Genomic DNA, 20,101 nt, shown 5'->3' with positions numbered 1-20,101 from the left:
TTGGTAAATCATGCTCACTTTCTAGACTATCATCATTTCACTAATCCACATCTATTTCTTGTTATGTCGACAGGACCCTGCAATTGAATATACAGATGTAGGTGGGTCTTTTATTGGTCCTACTCAGAATCGAATCATCAGGCTGGCAAAAGAATTAGGCGTTGATAACTACATCCTCAATGAAAAAGAGAGATCCATATTTGTCCCTCATGTGAATGTAAGTGTACAGGGTGTTCTAAAAGTAGCATGTCCAATTTTTAGACCTCATATTTGAGGACATTTATTTGCGCATTTATTTGCATATAGATATTTGATACAATATAATAATATAACAGTTATAATATAATTAAGTTCAATGGCTGTGAGACATTTCCGAGAGAATAAAATCATTACATGTTTAAATTGCCGGCAGATCCGCCATGAGCTGTTGTGGCGTGTGGTGGTGAACTCACCCCCATGTAATCGTGAGTGTGCGCTGGTTCGAATCCAAACGGTTCTGATTTTATTTCTCTTTATTATAGTGCCAGTTTGTATGAGCTCCAGTTCTTTTATTTATAATCTATTTTCTCAGGCATGTATCCTCTGGATCCGCATTTAATATTTAATGTCTCAAATTGACTGATGTCCTGCTAGGACACAGCAGATAGGCTGACCTCTCTCTTTATATTATAAATTGTATTACAATTGTTTCTTATTCATCTTTTTATCATTATTCAGGGCACACCAATGCCATTCAAGGGTCCAGCACCAAGCACATACAACCCTCTAATGATCATGGATTCGTTGGCAATGATACGGAGTTTTGATGAATTAGGGAGCCAGGTTAGTTGCAAGTATATGGTATAGATAACTCTATTTTTATGTCATTGTGCCAATACACATATGTGGGGCTTATGATATCACCCAGATGGTTCTGTGTTTGTTTGGCTGTCTGGTTGTTTGTCCGTGTGGAAGCAAAACCATTAATCCACTCTGCAGCTCCAACACAATAACCGATCAATTTCAAGCTTGGTATGTTGATAGGATATGGTGGCTTGATGTGCTTTATAGTTTTGTGTCATGTTATTTACATATTTATGAATATTAATGAGCTTATTTGCATATTTTGCCTACATTTTCATTAATCCACTCTGCAGCATAAACACAATAGCCGACCAACTTCACACTTTGTATTGTGATAGTATATGGTGGCCTGATGTGCTGTATAATTGTGTGTGATGTTATTTGCATATTTATGAATATAAATGAGCTTGTTTGCATCTTGCATATTATTTTTATTTACAAACCTTTGTTATTTAATATTTATACACCTTTGTGTTGGAGCCACCTTAATTACGAACTGTGTAATTCTAGTTGTGCTTTTCAAAGAAGTCAATGAAAGACAAAATTAGAATTTTGCATGCAAAAAACATTAAAATGATACTTTTATAATTTGCCAGTTAGTGCCAACTAAAGGATTAGGATTTAGATATGCTTCATTTGGCAAACCAACATGTTTTATAATCTAAAAAAAATGAATGCTGTACTTTTCTGCAGTTGTTCTGCAACTGCCACAAGTTGCTCAGTCACTAGGATCTTTAACCCCAATACATCTGTACATATGACCTCTGAAACTTTGGGTACAAAAACTCATACCCTGCAAATTTTGCACTATGAGTGTTTAATTGAGGTTATTGTGGTCCATAGTGAGTGACATAAATAAATGTTGGTATTTATACAGCGCCTTTCACATGTGAACATGTACCAAAGCGCTTTACATTTATTCTGCCGTCGTTAGAATATGTCAGCTGCCATACAATGCCCAAGGCATGCTCATACCTTTGGGTGGCGCTCAATGGACAGTATTCATAACAGCTCCCCATTTCACACCTGGGTGGAGAGGAGTAATCGAGGTAAAGTGCCTTACTCAAGGGCACAACACGATGGCGTCGCCGGGGCTCGAACCAGCAACCTTCCGATTATGAGTCGTAGCCCGTTCCGCTCGGCCAGTACATGCCAGTATGTTTAGGCAAAATTCATTTGTGATATTTATTTTGGTACAGATGTCCACTGCAGCACCTTGGGATTGTCCAAGAGCAGAAGAGTGGGATTCGATGACAGTTAAAGAATTTATGGATCAGAATTGCTGGTTTCAGTTTACAAAATCCCTGATGTTGACTATCGTACGTGCAGCTTTTGCGACGGAGCCTGAAAATATATCACTTTTGTTCTTCTTGTGGTACATCAAATGTGGAGGAGGTATGTGGAATTTATACAAACTATTGCATGAAGGGTATACAAGGAGGTATTGTTGGTCGAAGCAGCCAAAAAAAAATTTTCATTAATTATCTGAATCAATATATTATTCAAAAGTTCATTCTACTAATCACATACTTTGAAAACTTGTTTAATTTATTGTTGTTAATGAGTTATGTACGTTTTACAAAAGTGTTGTTGTTTCGGCCCTCTTTACAACTTAACTCAAGAACCACAGGACCTACTAAAGTATATCTGTGATATTTGAATTCTTCTACACACTCGCTATGAATTGAGCAATGCAATTTTTGCTAAAGCTCACTACCATTCGCAAGATGCTGTGAAGTACTTTTTTTTCTGCTGCTTGGACCAACAATACATCGCATACCCTTAAAATGCCCAAACCTTTATTACGCTCTAGTTTAATGATGACAGATAACTGTTTAAATTTGTTTTGCCTTTTCCCTAATAAATGGCTAATAAATGGTGGAGATAATTATTTTGTATAGCCATGACAAAATTCATTCAGCACATTCAGTGGCGTAGCCAGCACTTTTCAGGGTGGGCAAAGGGGGCAAGACAACTTTTAAGGGGGGGAAACTTTGATAAAAATCTTGCATATTAGGGCGGCCAGCATCCCATAGGGGAAAGAGGGGGCAAGATTCCCCCCTTTACCCCTACTTGGCTGAGCACTGAGCACATTGTTACTTTAACTTAACACAAGAACCACAAGACATACAGAACTGAACTGGGATACATTTGGTTATTGTCTTGACATTTTACTTTTTTTCATTAAAAATCAGTACTTTTCTGTCAATATGTCAATTAAGAGCTGTCAGGTTAATTAAATTGTCTTGTCCATACAAACAATGGTCAGGATGTCTATCTATAATGTACATGTATGATGTATTTGGTCTAAGAATCCGGTCTATTATGGTCATGTTTTTTAACCTGGGACCCAATAAAAGGTGGGGTTGTAACATTTTCACCCCACAATACGACTTTGTATGCATGTATTTTCACAATACTCTGTAAGAGAGACTTGATCATGGGCTCATTTGAAAGCTTAGTTATTTAGCTTTAAATATCAGAAGGAAAAATTAAAAAAAGAAGTTTCTGCTAATTGCTACAGTTCATTAAGTGTAATTAGTCAGGGGTGGGGGATGTGGTAGAGGAGGATGTGGTAGAGGAGGAGGAGGAGGAGTATTCTACATACTGGGTCCAGTAATTACTTAAATATTATTTGTTGTATGCAATGTATAAATGTACAACTCCTTGTTGTTGTATAATTAAGTATGTTTTGCTCATTATAATTAAGAAAATGGTTAATTAATGATAATTAATGAGGTTTTAATTACAGATTCATCAAAACGCAAATTGCGCAGAGCAATTTACAGTTTGTATATCTGGGAATAATATTTTTGTAGGCTTTCTGACTGTAAAACATCTTCACAATAGGCCTACATGCAGTTTTCCTCAAAAGATTATGGTACATTTGATGTTTTATTTAAGTCAATGAAAGTACTTTTCATTTTATACTTTGTTTTAATTACCGAAGTGTCTATCGTCTGTGATATGTTACCTACATGTATATCTTCTGATCACTTATATTTATTTTGAGCCACCCTGAATCACTTGGGGTATTACATGTTATACATGCATGACAATTATCAAATTTGAACATTCTTTTATAAAATGCATTAAAAAGACAGCATCAGAAATAGTGTGTATTACTGATGCAGTACAGTACCAAGAAGAAAATTACATTCCCAATTCAGCATTTGATACACCCTATATATGCAAAATACATGCAACGTGCAAATAAAACTATGTGATAATTGTTTAGAAAATATTTACAGGATATCATAATGTGTTTATCCAATCAAAATAAAATTAATAGTCAGTTTTATTTGATTTGCATAACAATTTTATTGAAAAGTGTAGTTTCGAACACTTAAAAAAGTAGCATTTTTTGACCACCCTGTATTTTTGACATAACATTAACTAAGAAATATAATTTTGAAATGGCTGAGTGGGTATTGGGTTAAGCTTCATTAGCAATGCACACATTTTTCATGTTTTTGCCTAATGAGTACTGTAGAGGGAAAATACTAAACCATCATTTTCACATTTTTTTGGTTTGTTTCACCCTGTATAATGTTCAGGTCACCCTGTATATTTGACTTAATTTTATACTTTTAGATTCCTTATACAATATGCTTCCAGGAAATATATACTTTTATATACTTCAATTGTAAAGTTTTTGAGATTCATTGCTTCAAGTGTGAAAAGGTGCCATATTTCTTGAAAATGCACATGTTACACAATTGGGTCCCAGGTTAAAAAACATGACCTTATAATTGTTGTCATTGTATATTTTCTTTATATACTTGTAGGGTTTGAGAGGTTTGCTAGTAACAAAGATGGTGGGCAGGTGAGTTAATTGCAATTTGTTTCTATGTTTTCTTATTTAGGTATTTCCCTTTGATTTGGAGAAAAAAAACATGTGCATCATTATATTAATAGGTGAATTCATACAGTGTCAATTTATATTCCCCGGTAATTGTTTCCGTTTGCAACTGTAAATAACTTGGCTTCATTTATATGTGGCATGGGTTTGGAAAAAATATGTGCATCGTTCAATTAAAAGGTGAATCCATACATTGTCAATTTATATTAATTGTTTCCATTTGCAAATATTAAGATATAAGTAAGAAAAAAATGCAGACTATATTACCAGGCTTCAATCCAGTGCAATTATTGGCAGAAATTGTTGTAAAGATGGTACCCACACATTATTTGTGACCATCCACCTTGAAGTGGTAGTAAAGTCGGCTCTAGATTTTGCAGATTTTGAAAGAATGCACTCAGCTTTAAAATGACACCTCAACAAGCTTCATCGGACATCTGGAAGTGAAGTTATGGTTCATCAAAGGTCAACTTTCTTATATATTTTACATAGAAATCCATATACTGTTTTTGATTGTATCTCAAAATGGAAAATGCCGACTTTACGACCAGTTTGTGGTGGATGGGCACATTTTTGTTTCTATAATTTTATGTTTTTTACAGGAAAGAAAATTTATTGGTGGTTCGATGCAAATCAGTGAAAAAATAGCAGAGAAACTAGGCAAAGGTAAAGAGTATGTAAGCATTGGGCTATTCCATTTAAAATCCACACTACCCCTGTGGAAGATTTAGCTTTAGTTTTCCACAGAAGTATAAGTTTTGAATAGAATAGATAATTGGGTAACTTCCATATGAAATACTCACTCCATACTGGAGTCCAGTTGTGGAAGATATTGGTAAAGCCAATATACAGGGGAGTATGGGTTTCAAAATGATAAACTCTGACCAATTACATTGGAAAAACACACTCCCCCTGTGGAGGATGTTTCCAAAATCTTCCACAGAGGTAGTGTGGATTTTAATTGGAATCGCCCATTAGAAATAAGAGTAGCACTAAAAATATCCTAAAGCAACAACCTTGCTGCAGGTATGACCCACATCGTTATCATCCCTATATCTTTGTGTCAAAAATTGCTGTGATAGTACAGCGAATCCTCTCGTTTTTCAACAGCTACGCATGGCGATTTTGTTCGAGATAGGCCGAACGACTCAGGCTAAGCATACCATGAATATCATATGAGATACCACAGAGTTTCTATATTCTACACATTATTACGATTTGTGCATGCTCTAGTACCCCATATGATGTTTCTATTACAAGAAAAATCGATTTGTTTTCAGGTAAAACCAGGGTTTTGTTTCCAGTACACCAACTCGAAAAGCAATACACTAATTAGCGGGGCCTTGCAGCTTGCTGTGGATACCTTTTACTGCATTTTATAAGTAAAGATTTTGAAATCCAAGTAAAATTGTGATATATTTAATTTTGAGAATTACAATTATACTTTATAGGTATAAAGGAACACGTTTAGCCCATTCAGTTAAGTTCCAGGTGCAAGTCCTATAACACAATGCATATGTAAACTTTCTTTATCTGTGTCATTAATAGAATATTGATTTCAACGGAGTATAGAGCTGTATGGAAAAAATATTTATAATACAGGGTGTTGACACTGTGTGACCTTATATACTGCACACAAAAAGTATTCAAACACATAAAACTAAAGCAATATCTTAAAGACACAAAACCTAATTTACCAAATGAAGTAGTCATTATAGTTTGATCAGCTCATAATCGGCGGGCCTTATAACATCGGGGATTAATATCAATATATTTTATTTTGAGAACTGTCTTGTGACATTGCCAGAAGTATCACAAATTATTATTTAAGTCATATACCTTGTCTATACTTTAACATGCACAGTATAGACCAGACAGGTCAATAATATCACTCTTAACTTGGGTCTCCTTTTTGGCGTAGTGGTCAAAACTAACAATTCATGCCGATTACAGTTTTCTTATATTGCCCTTTTTTTTTTGCAGACTGTGTGTTGCTAGGGAACCCAGTCACTAGGTTAGAACAAACTGATGAATTAGTATCTGTAACAGTAGCAGATGGAAGTGTGTTTAAGGTAATTGTGAAACTGTGACATTTCTAGTTATTCTTGCAATGTCAAAAAAAATTCTGGGAATCGGGAGTAAGTATTGGCCGGATAAGTGAAAAATCTGGGAAAATACCATGCTTATAAATGGTGATCCTTTACAGGGCCAAAAATCAGAAACACTTTTTGCAAGACCCCACGGCTATTGATTAAAGTAATTCTGATTATATATCCTTAATGCAGGCAACGTATGTTATTTGTGCAGTTCCACCAGCTATTATGAATAAGATCTCCTTCCAGCCATCGCTACCAGCACTCAAGAATCAGGTGAGTAAATAAGTTTGTGGCAAATTTGTTCAAGCACTGGAAAATTTTTAAAAAAAAACAAGAATAGTACTTCATCGGGAGGAGGATTGTCGGGTGGTATATGTGTATGTGCAGCGATAACAACCCCTTTTCCAGGCTACTTCACAACACCTAAGACACTAAGGGCACTTCTACTTTACTGATGGCTGCCCTGATATTTAAGATTTTTAGGCCTTTGTATTTTCTATCCCAATTTTGACCATTTTCGTCAAAGTTTTCCCGCAATAAAAGTTGTCTTCCCCCCCCCCCCTTGCCCACCCTCTGAAAAAGTGCTGGCTATGCCACTGCAACTATATCATGTAATCAATCATGGGCACTGGAAGAAAGGCAATAGTGCCCATGGTGTTAAAAGCTGAATTCATGAACAAAACTTGATAATCTTTTCTTCTGTTTCTACCTCTCATGTACTAGCTGATTCAGAGAATGCCCATGGGATCATGTATTAAGACAATGATGTATTATAAAAGACCATTTTGGAGGGATCTAGGTAAGTCTCATGTAACTTGTCATTATTATATACGGTCCACAACTTATAAGTTCCCCCCTAATACTTTTTAGAATAAGTCAAACAATATTTTACAGAATGTAAAAAATTTGTTTTACACATGTGGACCAATTTATAGCGTCACACGTCATTGCATTCAGTCACAATGGCTAATTGTGTAAGAAAAGAGGCTGTTTTAAAAGTTGCACCTGAGTCCATAGCAGTCAGGTTTTCTTTAACAAACACATGAATAGACCTGGCCTACTGTAATGTTTGAGAGCTGACTCCTATGGACTCAGATGCAACTTTTAACGCGGTTTAAAACAGTCTCTTTTTTTTTACATAATGAACCATTGTGACCAAACGCAATGATGTGTGATGCTATAATTTGGACCATATGTGTAAAACAAATAAGGCTACCCATACCATTGTACATGTTTGCATTTAGTCAAATATTTTTCGATTCAATTTCAAAAGTATTTAGGGGGGAACTTATAAGTTGTGGACCCTACAAGTATATAGTAAAAGCATCAATATGGTCCGGCTATGTTTGCAATTGGCATGTAACACTTGTGCATGAAAGTATGAAGAGGTTTGTGCCCAAGGGTGTGATTTACTAAGGAAAATCCTTGTTATTGGTCACTTTTTCATTCTCTTAAAAATCCTAGCTAAGGGAAGTTTTTTCACAACATTTTTGAGTATTTTATACCAAATATGAATATTGAAATATGAAGAGGAAAAAACATGAACCTATATTTTTTCAGATTTTAGGGTCGGTCGAAAAGAGAAATTACAGATCTTTTTTAGGCCTTGTGCTGAAATGAGAACCAGGCAAAATGTGGAGAACAATAAACAAAAATGTCCTCTATAAGAACTATTTTGATTGGTTACATAAAGGGCTATATCATATATTGAACCAATCAGAGATGTGGTAAGAACAGTCAGTTAGGGCTGGAGGGGGATTTAAAGCTCTGTTTAACCAATCAGGGGTACTGTAATAATAAAGGCTGATAGTACCCATGGGGTAATAATAACGTTATAGTTTGATCAGTTCTTAATCGGTGGGCCTTGTGACATCGCGGATTAATATCAATATATTTTATAGCATCACATAGGTTAACTATATCACTTTTAATGTGGGTCTACTTTGCGGCGTAGTGGTAAAAGCCTAACAATTCCCGCCGATTACGAGCTGATCAAACTATAGATTTTTTTTTTTCAAAAATGATGCGCGGAATGGCTTCTCAGTTTCCTCTTTTACTCTGTATTCTAATGATTTCAGATTACAATGGTATAATATTAGGCATGGGACCAGTTGCTGGCACCCAAGAAGAAACAAAACCTGATGGATCATATCCAGGAATTTTAGGGCAAGTATGCCAATGGGCTGTTCCATTTAAAATTCACACTACCCCTGTGGAAGATTTTGGAAATATCTTCCACAAAGGAAGTATGAGTTTCAAATAGAATAGACAGTTGTGTAACTTCCATTTCAAATACTCACTCCACTTGTGGAAGATATAGGTAAAGCCATAATACAGGGGGTGTATTGCTTTCAAAATGATTAACCCTGACTAAATACATTTTAAAGACATACTCCCCCTGTGGAAGATATTTCCAAAATCTTCCACAGGGGTAGTGTGGATTTTAAATGGAATAGCCCAATATAAATTGGGCTGGTTCAAATGTTTGATTTTGGCTTCATTTGTTTGGTCAGTTTTTTTATATTCATCAACTCTTCCTATACCGTTGTATAGGAGCAAACTCTTGTTAATCGGTGATGAATCCACACTTTTACAGTACGCGATAACGGCATAAATGTTATGCACGATCGCGTAAAATTTGTCATGCCTGGAATTTGTGTGCCTACAATGTATATGCTTACATGTTGAATTCAGTATTTTGGAGAAAGCAACAATATTGCCATTTTTATTCTATAGTCATTCTTATTGTTATATCAACAATCTTGTAATGTTGAGTGTCAATGACTATCTGACATTCCTCATGAAATATTCATGTGAATTAGACGATCTTTAGCTTGTTTTCATTGTTGAAAGGGATCCTTTCAATCATGTATCACTGTTGTTCATCACCATTTAACAACTCCTGTCCGATGCATCTGCGTGATTGACAATGCGGACACATCTGAAAATCATTCAAAGTGCTTGGTAGAAAAACAGATTGATTTGAGAAAGAGAATGATAGGTAAAAGTAAAATTAGAGACAATGGGCTATTCCATTTAAATCCCATACTACCCCTGTGGAAGATTTGGGAAATTTCTTCCACAGAGGGAGTATGTTTTTCATATGTAATTGGTCAGGGTTAATCTTTTTGAGACCCATATAATACACACCCTGTATTATGGCCTATATTTTCCACAATTTTCCACAATAGGAATGAGTATTTCAAATGGAAGTTGTCTATTCTATATGAAAAACATACTCCCTCTGTGGAAGATTTTAGATAAATTTTCCACAGAGGTAGTGTGTATTTCCTGGGTATGACTTTAAACTGCATCCAGGTAGCGTAGGGAGGTTGTGTGGGGGTTAGCCAGTCCCAAGCTAACGCGTTTATGAAATGCACACAAAAAGCCGATATTACCTACAATGCAACTGGCGGATCGGTCGGCGCCAAAAAGCCGAGCGGGCCCCCCTGGGTTGGGGTTTCTTGGGAGCAGTCTGTATGGCGGAAATGGCGCTGATCATCAAAGGATCTTACGGCATGGAAGGCACGCAGCAGCACCGGCAGTAGGTGTACGTGTAGTAAAGGGCGGTTCTACAAAGCGTAGGTCCCGGTCATCTGCATCCATAGCGGGGTGGCGTCCCAACGGATTACTAGCCTATAATTCTCTTGTATATGGATGGTGTACTATAATGAACAAAAAGCTATGGAGTCGGCGATTAGGTCCCCCAGGATTGACCGTGCTCCTAGAGATACTGGGGAAGGATCAATTCCAGACAGGAGCTCCGAGTCACCCAATGACGAGTCATGCTTAAACTCATCTGAGAGGCATGGATCTGATACCTCTCGGGCTACATCTGGCGGAGATCGACGATATCTGAACATTGCAACATGGAATGTCTGTACGATGAACGACTATGGTAAACTAGATCAAGTTCGCATGGAGGCAGAGCGTTTGAGTCTAGGACTGGCAGAAACCAGATGGACTTCATCAGGACAGGTGAATACAATTGGCTGGATGCTCTACTATGTAGGTGATGACAATGTTCACCAAAGAGGTGTGGGATTTCTTGTATCGCCAAAGACTGTCAAATCTGTTTTGAAGGTCCAACCAATATCAGACAGAATTATCATGATTCGTCTCAATGCAAAACCCAAGCCAATAACAATCATCCAGATCTACATGCCAACGACTGAAGCGGACGACGAAGAGATACTTTCAATATATGCTATGCTGCAAAAGGTAGTGGACAAATGCCCCAAGAAAGATCGACTGGTGGTGATGGGTGATTTCAACGCTCAAATTGGTGCTGATCGCCATCATATGTCCTGTGGTAGATATGGTGTCGGAGAAGGTAATGACCGTGGACAAACACTGCTCGACTGGCTCAGTGACAACAAATTAGTTGCTGTGAATACCTGTTTCCAACATAGAAGAAATCAGCTGTACACTTGGTGTTCTCCAGGTGGCCTATGGAAGAACCAAATAGATTTCATCGCTATCCGGCTACGTGACAGAAGAGAATGCATAGACAGCAGAGCATTACGCAGTGCTGATTGCGGTACAGACCACCAACTAGTCTGGATGAAGGTGAAGGGTCGCAGTTGGAACACGAAAAAGAGACTGTCGAAGAAAGTGAAACCAAACCTAGCACAGTTGGCAGATCCAACCACTGCAGATGCATTTGAAGCCAGTGTCCAAGACCACTTGAAAGACAAAGATGTTTCATGGCCAGTATTAGCAGATGCTCTATCTTCAGCAGCAAAAGAACATTGTCCGGCTGTAAGAAAAACAGAAAAGCCATGGATAGATGATCCAGCAATCCAAGACCTGATTCTCCAGAGACGCCAAGCCAAGCTGAACAACTTCTAAAGCCCAGAATACAGACACCTTTGCAAAGCTGTCAAGACTGCATGCCGTAGAGCAAAACGCAAATGGCTGGACGACGTGAGCGCTGAAGCAGATAAATCATTCAGGTCTGGGAACAGCAAACGCACATACCAGCTGATAAGGCAGATTAGTGGACGAAAATGTCCTCAGGCAGGCATTGGTATCAAGGACGAGAATGGTGAGATGCTTTATGAGGCTGCTAGTATCAGAGACAGGTGGACAGAGTATGGCACTCAACTATTTCACTCCGATGCCCCAAGGCTCCCCCAAGATGAACGCCGACCAGAGCTACTAGAACCTGAAATCATGCTAAGTGAAATCAGAACAGCTATAAAGAAACTAAAAGCCGGTAAAGCTGCTGGTCAAGATGGGATATATGGAGAAATGATCAAGGCGGGAGGAGAAACTGTTGTTCAAGCTATGAAAGAAATAATTGATAACATCTGGAAGACAGGAGAGTGGCCCAGTGACTGGACTCAATCAGAAATAATCACCTTACCAAAGGTACCTGGCACTCAAGAATGCTCTAAACATCGTACCATCAGTCTGCTATGCCACGCTTCAAAAGTGCTGCTAGAAATTATACGCTGCAGGCTAGCCTACTACATTACGCCGCAGATCGCAGAGGAACAGTTTGGATTTGTTGCTGGTAAAGGGACAACTGACGCAATCCTCACTTTGCGTAACATCATTGAGAAAACAGTGAAACGCCAAGATCAACAACTGTGGCTGATGTTTGTCGACTATAGCAAGGCCTTTGACACGGTCAACCATGATGTCCTGTGGAAAACTCTCTTGGACTTCGGCACACCAAATCACCTAGTCTGGCTGCTAAAGAGGCTGTACTCAAAAGCGACTGGTGTTATTCGTGTAGCAGATGGCCACACAGACCCATTTCCATTTGAACAAGGAGTTTGGCAGGGCTGTATTATATCCCCCATGCTGTTCAACGCCTGTGGTGAATCGATCATGCGACAGGTGAATGAGATTGTAGATGAGAGATCAGGCAGCATTGTCGGTGGAAGAGCAATATGGAATATTCGCTATGCAGATGATACCACACTCATAGCATGCACGAAGGCAGAACTTGAGAAGCAAGCAGTCGAGTTGGAGAGGTGCAGTCACACCTTTGATTTCCATATCAACGCAGCCAAAACCCATGTTATGACCCATGGTAGCAAAGAGACAATTTTTCTGGGTGGAAAGCCAATCAAGCAGGTCGAAAGGTTCAAATACCTTGGCTCAATGGTAGGGTGTGATGCAGACTCTACACGGAGATCAATGCTCGACTAGCAATTGCCAGAGATGCCACCAGCCAATTATTAGGATTATGGAAGGCTAAAGCGATCAGCCTGAAGCTGAAGAAACAACTGGTGAGATCCCTTGTCTGGAGTATAGCCCTGTATGGGGCAGAAAGTTGGACTCTAAAACAAAGCGATATCAAGAAGATAGAGTCGTTTGAGCTGTGGGTATGTCGCAGAATACTTCAGGTCAGCTGGAAAGATAGGAAAACCAATGCATGGATTCGTCAGAAAGTGGGCATAACAGAGAAACAAGGTCTGCTCAGTCAGCTGAAGAAAAGAAAGATATCCCTGTATGGTCATTGGAAGCGACGTCCAGATAGCATTGTTCAGATAACGATAGAAGGAGAAGTAGAAGGAAAAGCCAGGCCAGGTCGAAGGAAAACAGGATGGATTGATAACATCAGAATGTGGACTAATGGTGGAATGGCCGTGGCAAGAGAGAAAGCACGCAAGAGAATGCCGACGGTTCTATGAGGACTATGGCAACGCAGCAGCAGCAGTGTGTATTTTAAATGGAATTGCCCAATGAGAGATAGAGAATCTGTGTGTAATGTAATGCTTGACTCTGTGCAGTGGCGGCGCTACTGAGGGGTAATTTTCTTTCCCCAGTTTGCCCTCTCACTTTTGAGGCAAAAAACCCAAAATCACACAAATTTCCACTTTTTGCAGCAATTTTGTGCAAAATTAGTTAATTTTGCCCCCGAATTCACTTTGCCCCCCAAAAAAAAAAAATTCCTGGTGCGGCCACCAACTCTGTGGTACATTGACTTCATTTTGGATTAGGGATTACCATATACTTCTTTTTATCTCTTTCAGGTTCATGAATGGTGAGAGGGCTAGGCAGTACTGCCATTTAACAAAGGAAGAGAGGTATGTGTGCATGCATGTCATCACCACATTTATTCAAATGACTTCTTGTCATATAATTATACCCCATGTCCCCTTCCTCATGTCAATGAGTAGAGGCTTATAAATGTGCATCTGTTGTTTGGAGGATATTATGAAAAATCTAAACATCTTGTCTTTGGAACTAAGGAATAGCCTGATATTCTTAAGGTCCTATATATAAAGCAAAATGTTTAGAATTTTTACAATGCAAAAACATAAAAACAACTGATGGTTACCATTAAAGGTACTAAACAGGAGATAAAATTGCTCCATATAGAAATAAACTTGAATGAAAGTAAGACAATAATTTTTGATAGTAAATGTTAATTCTTTCCCCTTTCCCAGAAAACAAGTGATAGCAGAGTACTATGCCAAAGCATTCAACACAGAAGAGGCCTTGCATGTAAGACAATATTTCTCTTGGTTATAATTTATACAGAATGGTGATATATCTGTCAAAGTGACAATTTGTGCCCTAATAAAGCAGGCATGAGAATACACATTCATAAAAAAAATCTGGAAAAGCCTGTAAAATTGGACAAACCCGCCTGAAAATTGGCTGAAAATAAATAAAATAGTGGGAATTTTGACATCAAAAAAAGCTGGTTCCAGTTTTTTGACTGGAAATTCTCATGCCTTATAAAGGTCTTGTTCTCGAGAAGACTATGACCGCATTAGAGTATGAAGTTGACTGCATTTATGCATGAACAGGTTTATTGCATGTTTTGAACTTGACTTCAAATCACAGTTTTTGGCTTGGTGTACATTGTGTAAACATCCTTATTAGTTGCAATTGGAATTTGATGTCACAATTGAAATCAACTCCCTGTCTGTCTATTAAAAAAGCACAGTCATGTTTTGGTCAATAACAGTACAGAAAATACATGAAATGATTATGTTTATATTTCAAAGCTCCAAGTGAAATTTTAACATTGTCACTTCTAAGTGGCTGTACATACATGTATGTAAAAGTTAACAATAATCTCTTTGTCCATGTCTTATTCCTTTTATTTCATTCATTACACATCACCAAACAGTAAAATTTATCATATGTGACCATCCATCTCAAACCGCTCATAAAGTCGGCAAATTGTATTTCGAGTTACAGTGCAAAATATGCATAGAGGTTGTATTCATATGTCCCTAATATTTGTCCGACATGTTTCTCATTTTAGTCCAGTCAAACACCAATCTTTAATCCTATTGTTGAAGAGGATAATAAGCTTATACTTATGTATAGCATTAGTAAAAAGCTTAAGTCTTTGTTTGCTTTGGCTAAATCGTGTTCAAGTGGTGGGTTAACCAACAATTAACAATGAGTGGACATTCCTGAACCTCGTTCACTTGGGGATGATTTGAAGTGACCACCAATTATGACCATTTGATATTTAATACCAGCAATGTGGAAAAAAAGAAAAAATGTAGTGCCAAAATAATGTACCCTTTTACTGAAGGAGCAAAGTTTAACAAGTTATAACTCCACTTCTGGATATCATTTGAATTCAAATGATATATCATTGTAAAGCTTATGATATATATTTTCTAAACACGGAAGAAAACAAATTTGGCCAGGGGCCGACTTTACGAGCATTTCGACCTGGACGGTCACATATTAAACACAAACCAAAAGCACACCCATAGAGTGTACAATACAGTGATATATTTATTTTAAGCTTATGTGCTGTTTTGAATGAAGTTTTCTTCAATTTGTGTTTGCATAAGTCAAAGGTTTTTGGTTTGTGTGTTTTTTGCCGAAAATTTTTGTCAGCATGATATATAAGGATTTTTCAATTTTGGACCCCCTGTGGAACCCAAAATTTGACCCTTGACCTTTTGCCTATAAACTCTATCGAATAAACTCAAGCGGAACGGTATAACAATTGAAATGGCAGCCACATTGGTTCTAAGTTTTAAGTGACAGAGGGGCAGGTGTCTAGTTCGATTCCAAAACCATTCATACCTATCACATGTTTTATTGTATTATCGTGCGAATTGCCTTGTGGTACCTTATGGTGGACAGAATTTTATTTAAATGAGGACGAGTGACATAGTATTCGATAGGGTCTATAACTAGAGAAGCTGTCTTCAGGGGTCATCTAGGTACCACAACTGTATTAACAAACCAAGACCGTGAGAAATCTGATTTAGATTAGAAAACTTTTAAAAAGTGTGTATAGTCAAAATTTGGATAATATGCATATCTGCAATGCTGGAAATGTTGAAACTACTACATGTGGAAAAATATTAAGTAGTCAATTTCATAAAGGCCAAGTATGTTAAATTGACTTCCTGACTTCACTAAATCACTGTGCCCTTGGCACTTCTTTCTAATGTATTGTGTAAGAATTGCTGCATTTCCAACAAGTTTAGCTACCTTTAAAATGATTTAGTAACTTTTAAAATGAGTAGGGGTTTTGATTAATACTCTTGTATGTTCATACAGTACCTTCATGCATAGAACTACTAAGGGCAGAGTGCAAATGCATAGGGAAAATTAAATAAGTACTTGTAGTTGTAGGGACAGAAAGCAATATGTGAATTCTTAGCATAATTATGATCTTAACCAAAACCCTCATGACTAGAGCAAATATATCTGTACATACAGGCTGTGTCAAAGACATGGAAATATATTCATTATTGCAGTAACAGGTATTTTATTTACAAGTGTTAATTTACGAGTGGATATTTTGGTTGAATTTTAATTTTTCTATTCATTCACTCTTGTCAAATTATGTTCCACATAATTATGCCTGATTGTATCTCCAGTCCATGGAGATCAAAAAAAGTTATGTGTTATTACTTCTGTATTTTAAAAATGTAGAATGATGCTTTGTGTAAACCACACTATACCTTATTTCACCGAAGCTTAGTAGTGACGTCAATGCCTATACGCGGTTGGGCTACACGTATGCCAACAAATGGCCCTTGTATGCATGTTGCTCTGCAAAATTAGGCTAGTGTACTCCATGGGTCATTTAAGTCACTGCCACATTTGAGGTGAATCAATGTACATAATCTACTGATGTGCACATTTTATGTTTTAATACCATCTCTACATCTCTCTCCCCTCTCTCTGTAGCCAACCCATTATGTAGAACACAACTGGATGGAGGAAGAGTGGTCTGGAGGGTGTTACATGGGAGCACCACCTCCAGGGGTATTCAGTAAATATGGAAAGTAAGTTATTTATTCAGTTGGCTTCATGTGCTTTTTGCATACATGGCCTTAGTCATAAAATTACATTTTTGTAACAAAAAAATGTTCACATCAAATTCAATATATGGACGATGGGGGTGTTTGAGGTATGAACCTCTCATCCGGTAGTTTGGTATTTAAACTATAAATACTCACACCAGAAAAGTGTAAACATTGGTAAACATGCTGCCTGACTTTGTTGCTCTTGCCCAGTTGATACTAGGGAGGCTCTGTCCTGTTGATAAATTGACATTTCCCCTACTTTCAGATATTGGATGTCAAGTTATCTGATGTATTGTAAAGATTCGCCAAATTGCCATAAGCTCCCCTGACAAAACTGGAATTTTTGGCACAAACTAAAAGTGTCATCCCATAAAAATCCCACAAGCAAGTAAGGGCACAGCCCCTTAATTCTTATCGGGATTTTCAAAGGAGGGAGCTTACTATTTGTACGTAAAATTTACTCTAAAGACAAAGGTGCCAATGAACAACATTAGATGAATCTTTAACTGTAAGTATGACATCTTTTAAATCTATTTGCAGGGTGTTGCGTACCCCATTTGGTAGAGTATACTTTGCCAGTACAGAAACGGCAACTTGGTGGTCAGGCTATATGGAGGGCGCTGTTCAGTCTGGTGAGCGAGCAGCAAGAGAGGTATGTCATGTGCTAAATAATACACTTGTATAATAAAGGGTTTACAAGTTCTAAGTTCCCCTCTAAGACTTTGTAGAATAAATCAAAAAGTGTTTGACAAAATTATTTTTAAATCTGAAACAATACAGTAGGCCTGATCTGCATGTACTGTAGTGTAGATACATTCTGCAGATTTGAATGGACCAAAGTGCAACTTTCAAAACTGCATTGTATATTATTAAATATCGGGTTCTGTCAACCTTTTCTAATCTTTTGCAAACGTGTTTGCGAGGTTGATCTTCTACTTGTAATGTTTGTACATTTTATTCCGTTCAGTTTTTGAAAAGAGAGTATGATATAGTTTTAGTGTATCTTCACTAACCTGTACCCGTGTGTGTAATGATTTGTATATTATCATTTCTCAGGTTTTACATGCAAAAAGAATCCTTAGAAGGGACCAAGTGTGGCAGGAAGAACCGGAGTCAATTGTGAGTTGTGTTCATTGGGTTCTCATATTTTTATTTCTTTTATCAGTTGTTGCAGGGGCTTCCATTTCTCACAAAGACATGACAATGACAAAAACCCTGTTCTACAAATAGGTGGACTTTCCTTTTTGTGTTGGAGACAGGGGACTAGCACTTGGGATATATGTGATTCTCTACTAGAAACAATGTCCCAATGTACAAAAAGGATATTATCAAGTCAAATGACAGTAGGATCATCAGTCAGTCAACCCGGGGTCTCTCTGAAATATTGAAAATGAGTTGTTGACCAGGGGGTACTTTTGTTCAAAGTTTTCGCAATTTTTTCAGGAAACCAACATTTTTGGGGAAATTTGTAAAACCTAAGACAATTTGCCTTAAATTCTGCTGAAAATTTTGACTTTGGTATATCGATGGATCCAAATTTCTTGAAAATTTGGTATATTGATGTGTCCACTTTCAAATTTTCAGCAGCACACCCCACCAAAACCAAAATTGAGCCCCCTCCCCTCCCCCGCCCGGGTGGTTGACCAGGTTTTAAAATCTGCGCTTTTGATGCTAATTTTATGTCTTACCTGTTGTTTCTTTGTTCCTCATATTTTTGTAGGACATCCCTGCCAAACCTTTGGAATTCAATACATTTGAGAAGAATTGTCCAACTGTGGGTGGTTTTCTGAAATTCTGTGGCGTGGTGACATCTGCTGGAGTTCTAGGAGGTCTGCTATACCTACACAAGGACAGGCTACCAGATGTATGGAAATTTATAAACTGAATGGAAGATATATAAGTGTGAATGTAATTCCATTTGCACAATGAAATTAAAGCCATATTATAACATTTTCATACAAAATAGATTAGTATTTCTTTGCCATAAATTGTTAGCTTTTACTGTCAGATATATCCCCTTTTAATTTTTGTGCCGACGTTTGTGTTATGGTACGATCCTTTGTTGTGTAGATCCTCGTCCCGCACGCCATGTACATACTTTGTTATGAACATCGCGTATGTATTGGACTAATATTTCCAATGTAATAATAAAACAATGATTCCTGCGTTTTATTCAAAAATTTTTGACAAATACTACAGCACCTAGGGTCTTGATTTTTGCAGGGTATGTTGTTTAATAAAGTACAATATAATCATGTAAAAAACAGAATTTTGAAATATATTGAGGGTGTCCTTCTTAGCAAATGTTATAATATGGCTTTAATTATGTTTTATTATCATGTGTAATTTGAAATTCTGTTATCTCAAGGGTACATTATTTATTGGTAAATAGGTGGCACTCACTCACTTATGCTGTGGATAAGTGTACGTCAATAAGGCTGCGATCACATAGAAGTATACTACTCGGGTATACGGTGCACGTTTTGCAGGTGCACGCGTATAGCTCAAATCGAGCAAGGCAATTTCATAGTACCGGGTCACATAAGGCTACGATTGCATAGAAGTATACTATTCGGGTATACGATGCACGTTTTGCAGGTTCACGTGTATAGCTTAAATCGAGCAAGGTAATTTCATAGTACCGGGTCACATAAGAGCTATTCGAAAAGGCTGTATACCTGCGTATAGTATAGTATAGTGGGAATCGTGGCGTGTTCGATTTTAGTGCAGCGATACCGTCCTAATTTTAAAAACCTAAACCATATGTGGGTAAATTCATTTTTTAATAGATGCACTATCTAATTCTGCACATTATGACACCTCATTGAATGCAATGTGACCTCAAGAAGTAAAGTTACAAGCATTTGATAAGACGAAGAAAATGGGTAACTGATATTAAGCTATTAAGCTATTGAAATACGCTCATTTGATCAGGCTGAGTTCACATAGTATACTCCTATATGAACTCAGCCTGATCGAATGAGCGTATTTCGTATAGCGAATACCGTATACCATATACTTCTATGTGAACTCAGCCTAAA

General features: G+C 37.5%; 1 protein-coding gene across 1 annotated transcript in view; it reads left to right on the top strand.

Moving 5' to 3' along the window:
* Positions 1-19,755, top strand: part of LOC140135409 (amine oxidase [flavin-containing] B-like) — a 29,049-nt gene extending 9,294 nt beyond the window's left edge. Inside the window, exons 4-18 of the mRNA XM_072156900.1 lie at positions 74-217; positions 718-822; positions 2,043-2,238; positions 4,632-4,669; positions 5,308-5,371; positions 6,689-6,777; positions 6,991-7,074; positions 7,525-7,600; positions 8,880-8,967; positions 13,791-13,844; positions 14,208-14,265; positions 16,942-17,039; positions 17,601-17,712; positions 18,117-18,179; positions 18,781-19,755. Coding sequence (XP_072013001.1) covers positions 74-217; positions 718-822; positions 2,043-2,238; positions 4,632-4,669; positions 5,308-5,371; positions 6,689-6,777; positions 6,991-7,074; positions 7,525-7,600; positions 8,880-8,967; positions 13,791-13,844; positions 14,208-14,265; positions 16,942-17,039; positions 17,601-17,712; positions 18,117-18,179; positions 18,781-18,945 — 1,434 coding nt within the window. The 3' untranslated portion in view covers positions 18,946-19,755. The remainder of the gene's footprint in view (positions 1-73; positions 218-717; positions 823-2,042; positions 2,239-4,631; positions 4,670-5,307; positions 5,372-6,688; positions 6,778-6,990; positions 7,075-7,524; positions 7,601-8,879; positions 8,968-13,790; positions 13,845-14,207; positions 14,266-16,941; positions 17,040-17,600; positions 17,713-18,116; positions 18,180-18,780) is intronic.
* Positions 19,756-20,101: the final 346 nt, after the last annotated feature.

The sequence above is a fragment of the Amphiura filiformis genome, chromosome 16, assembly GCF_039555335.1.
Source record: "Amphiura filiformis chromosome 16, Afil_fr2py, whole genome shotgun sequence".
In the NCBI taxonomy this organism is placed as follows: Eukaryota; Metazoa; Echinodermata; class Ophiuroidea; order Amphilepidida; family Amphiuridae; genus Amphiura; species Amphiura filiformis.
This window is presented reverse-complemented; position numbering and strand designations above follow the sequence as displayed.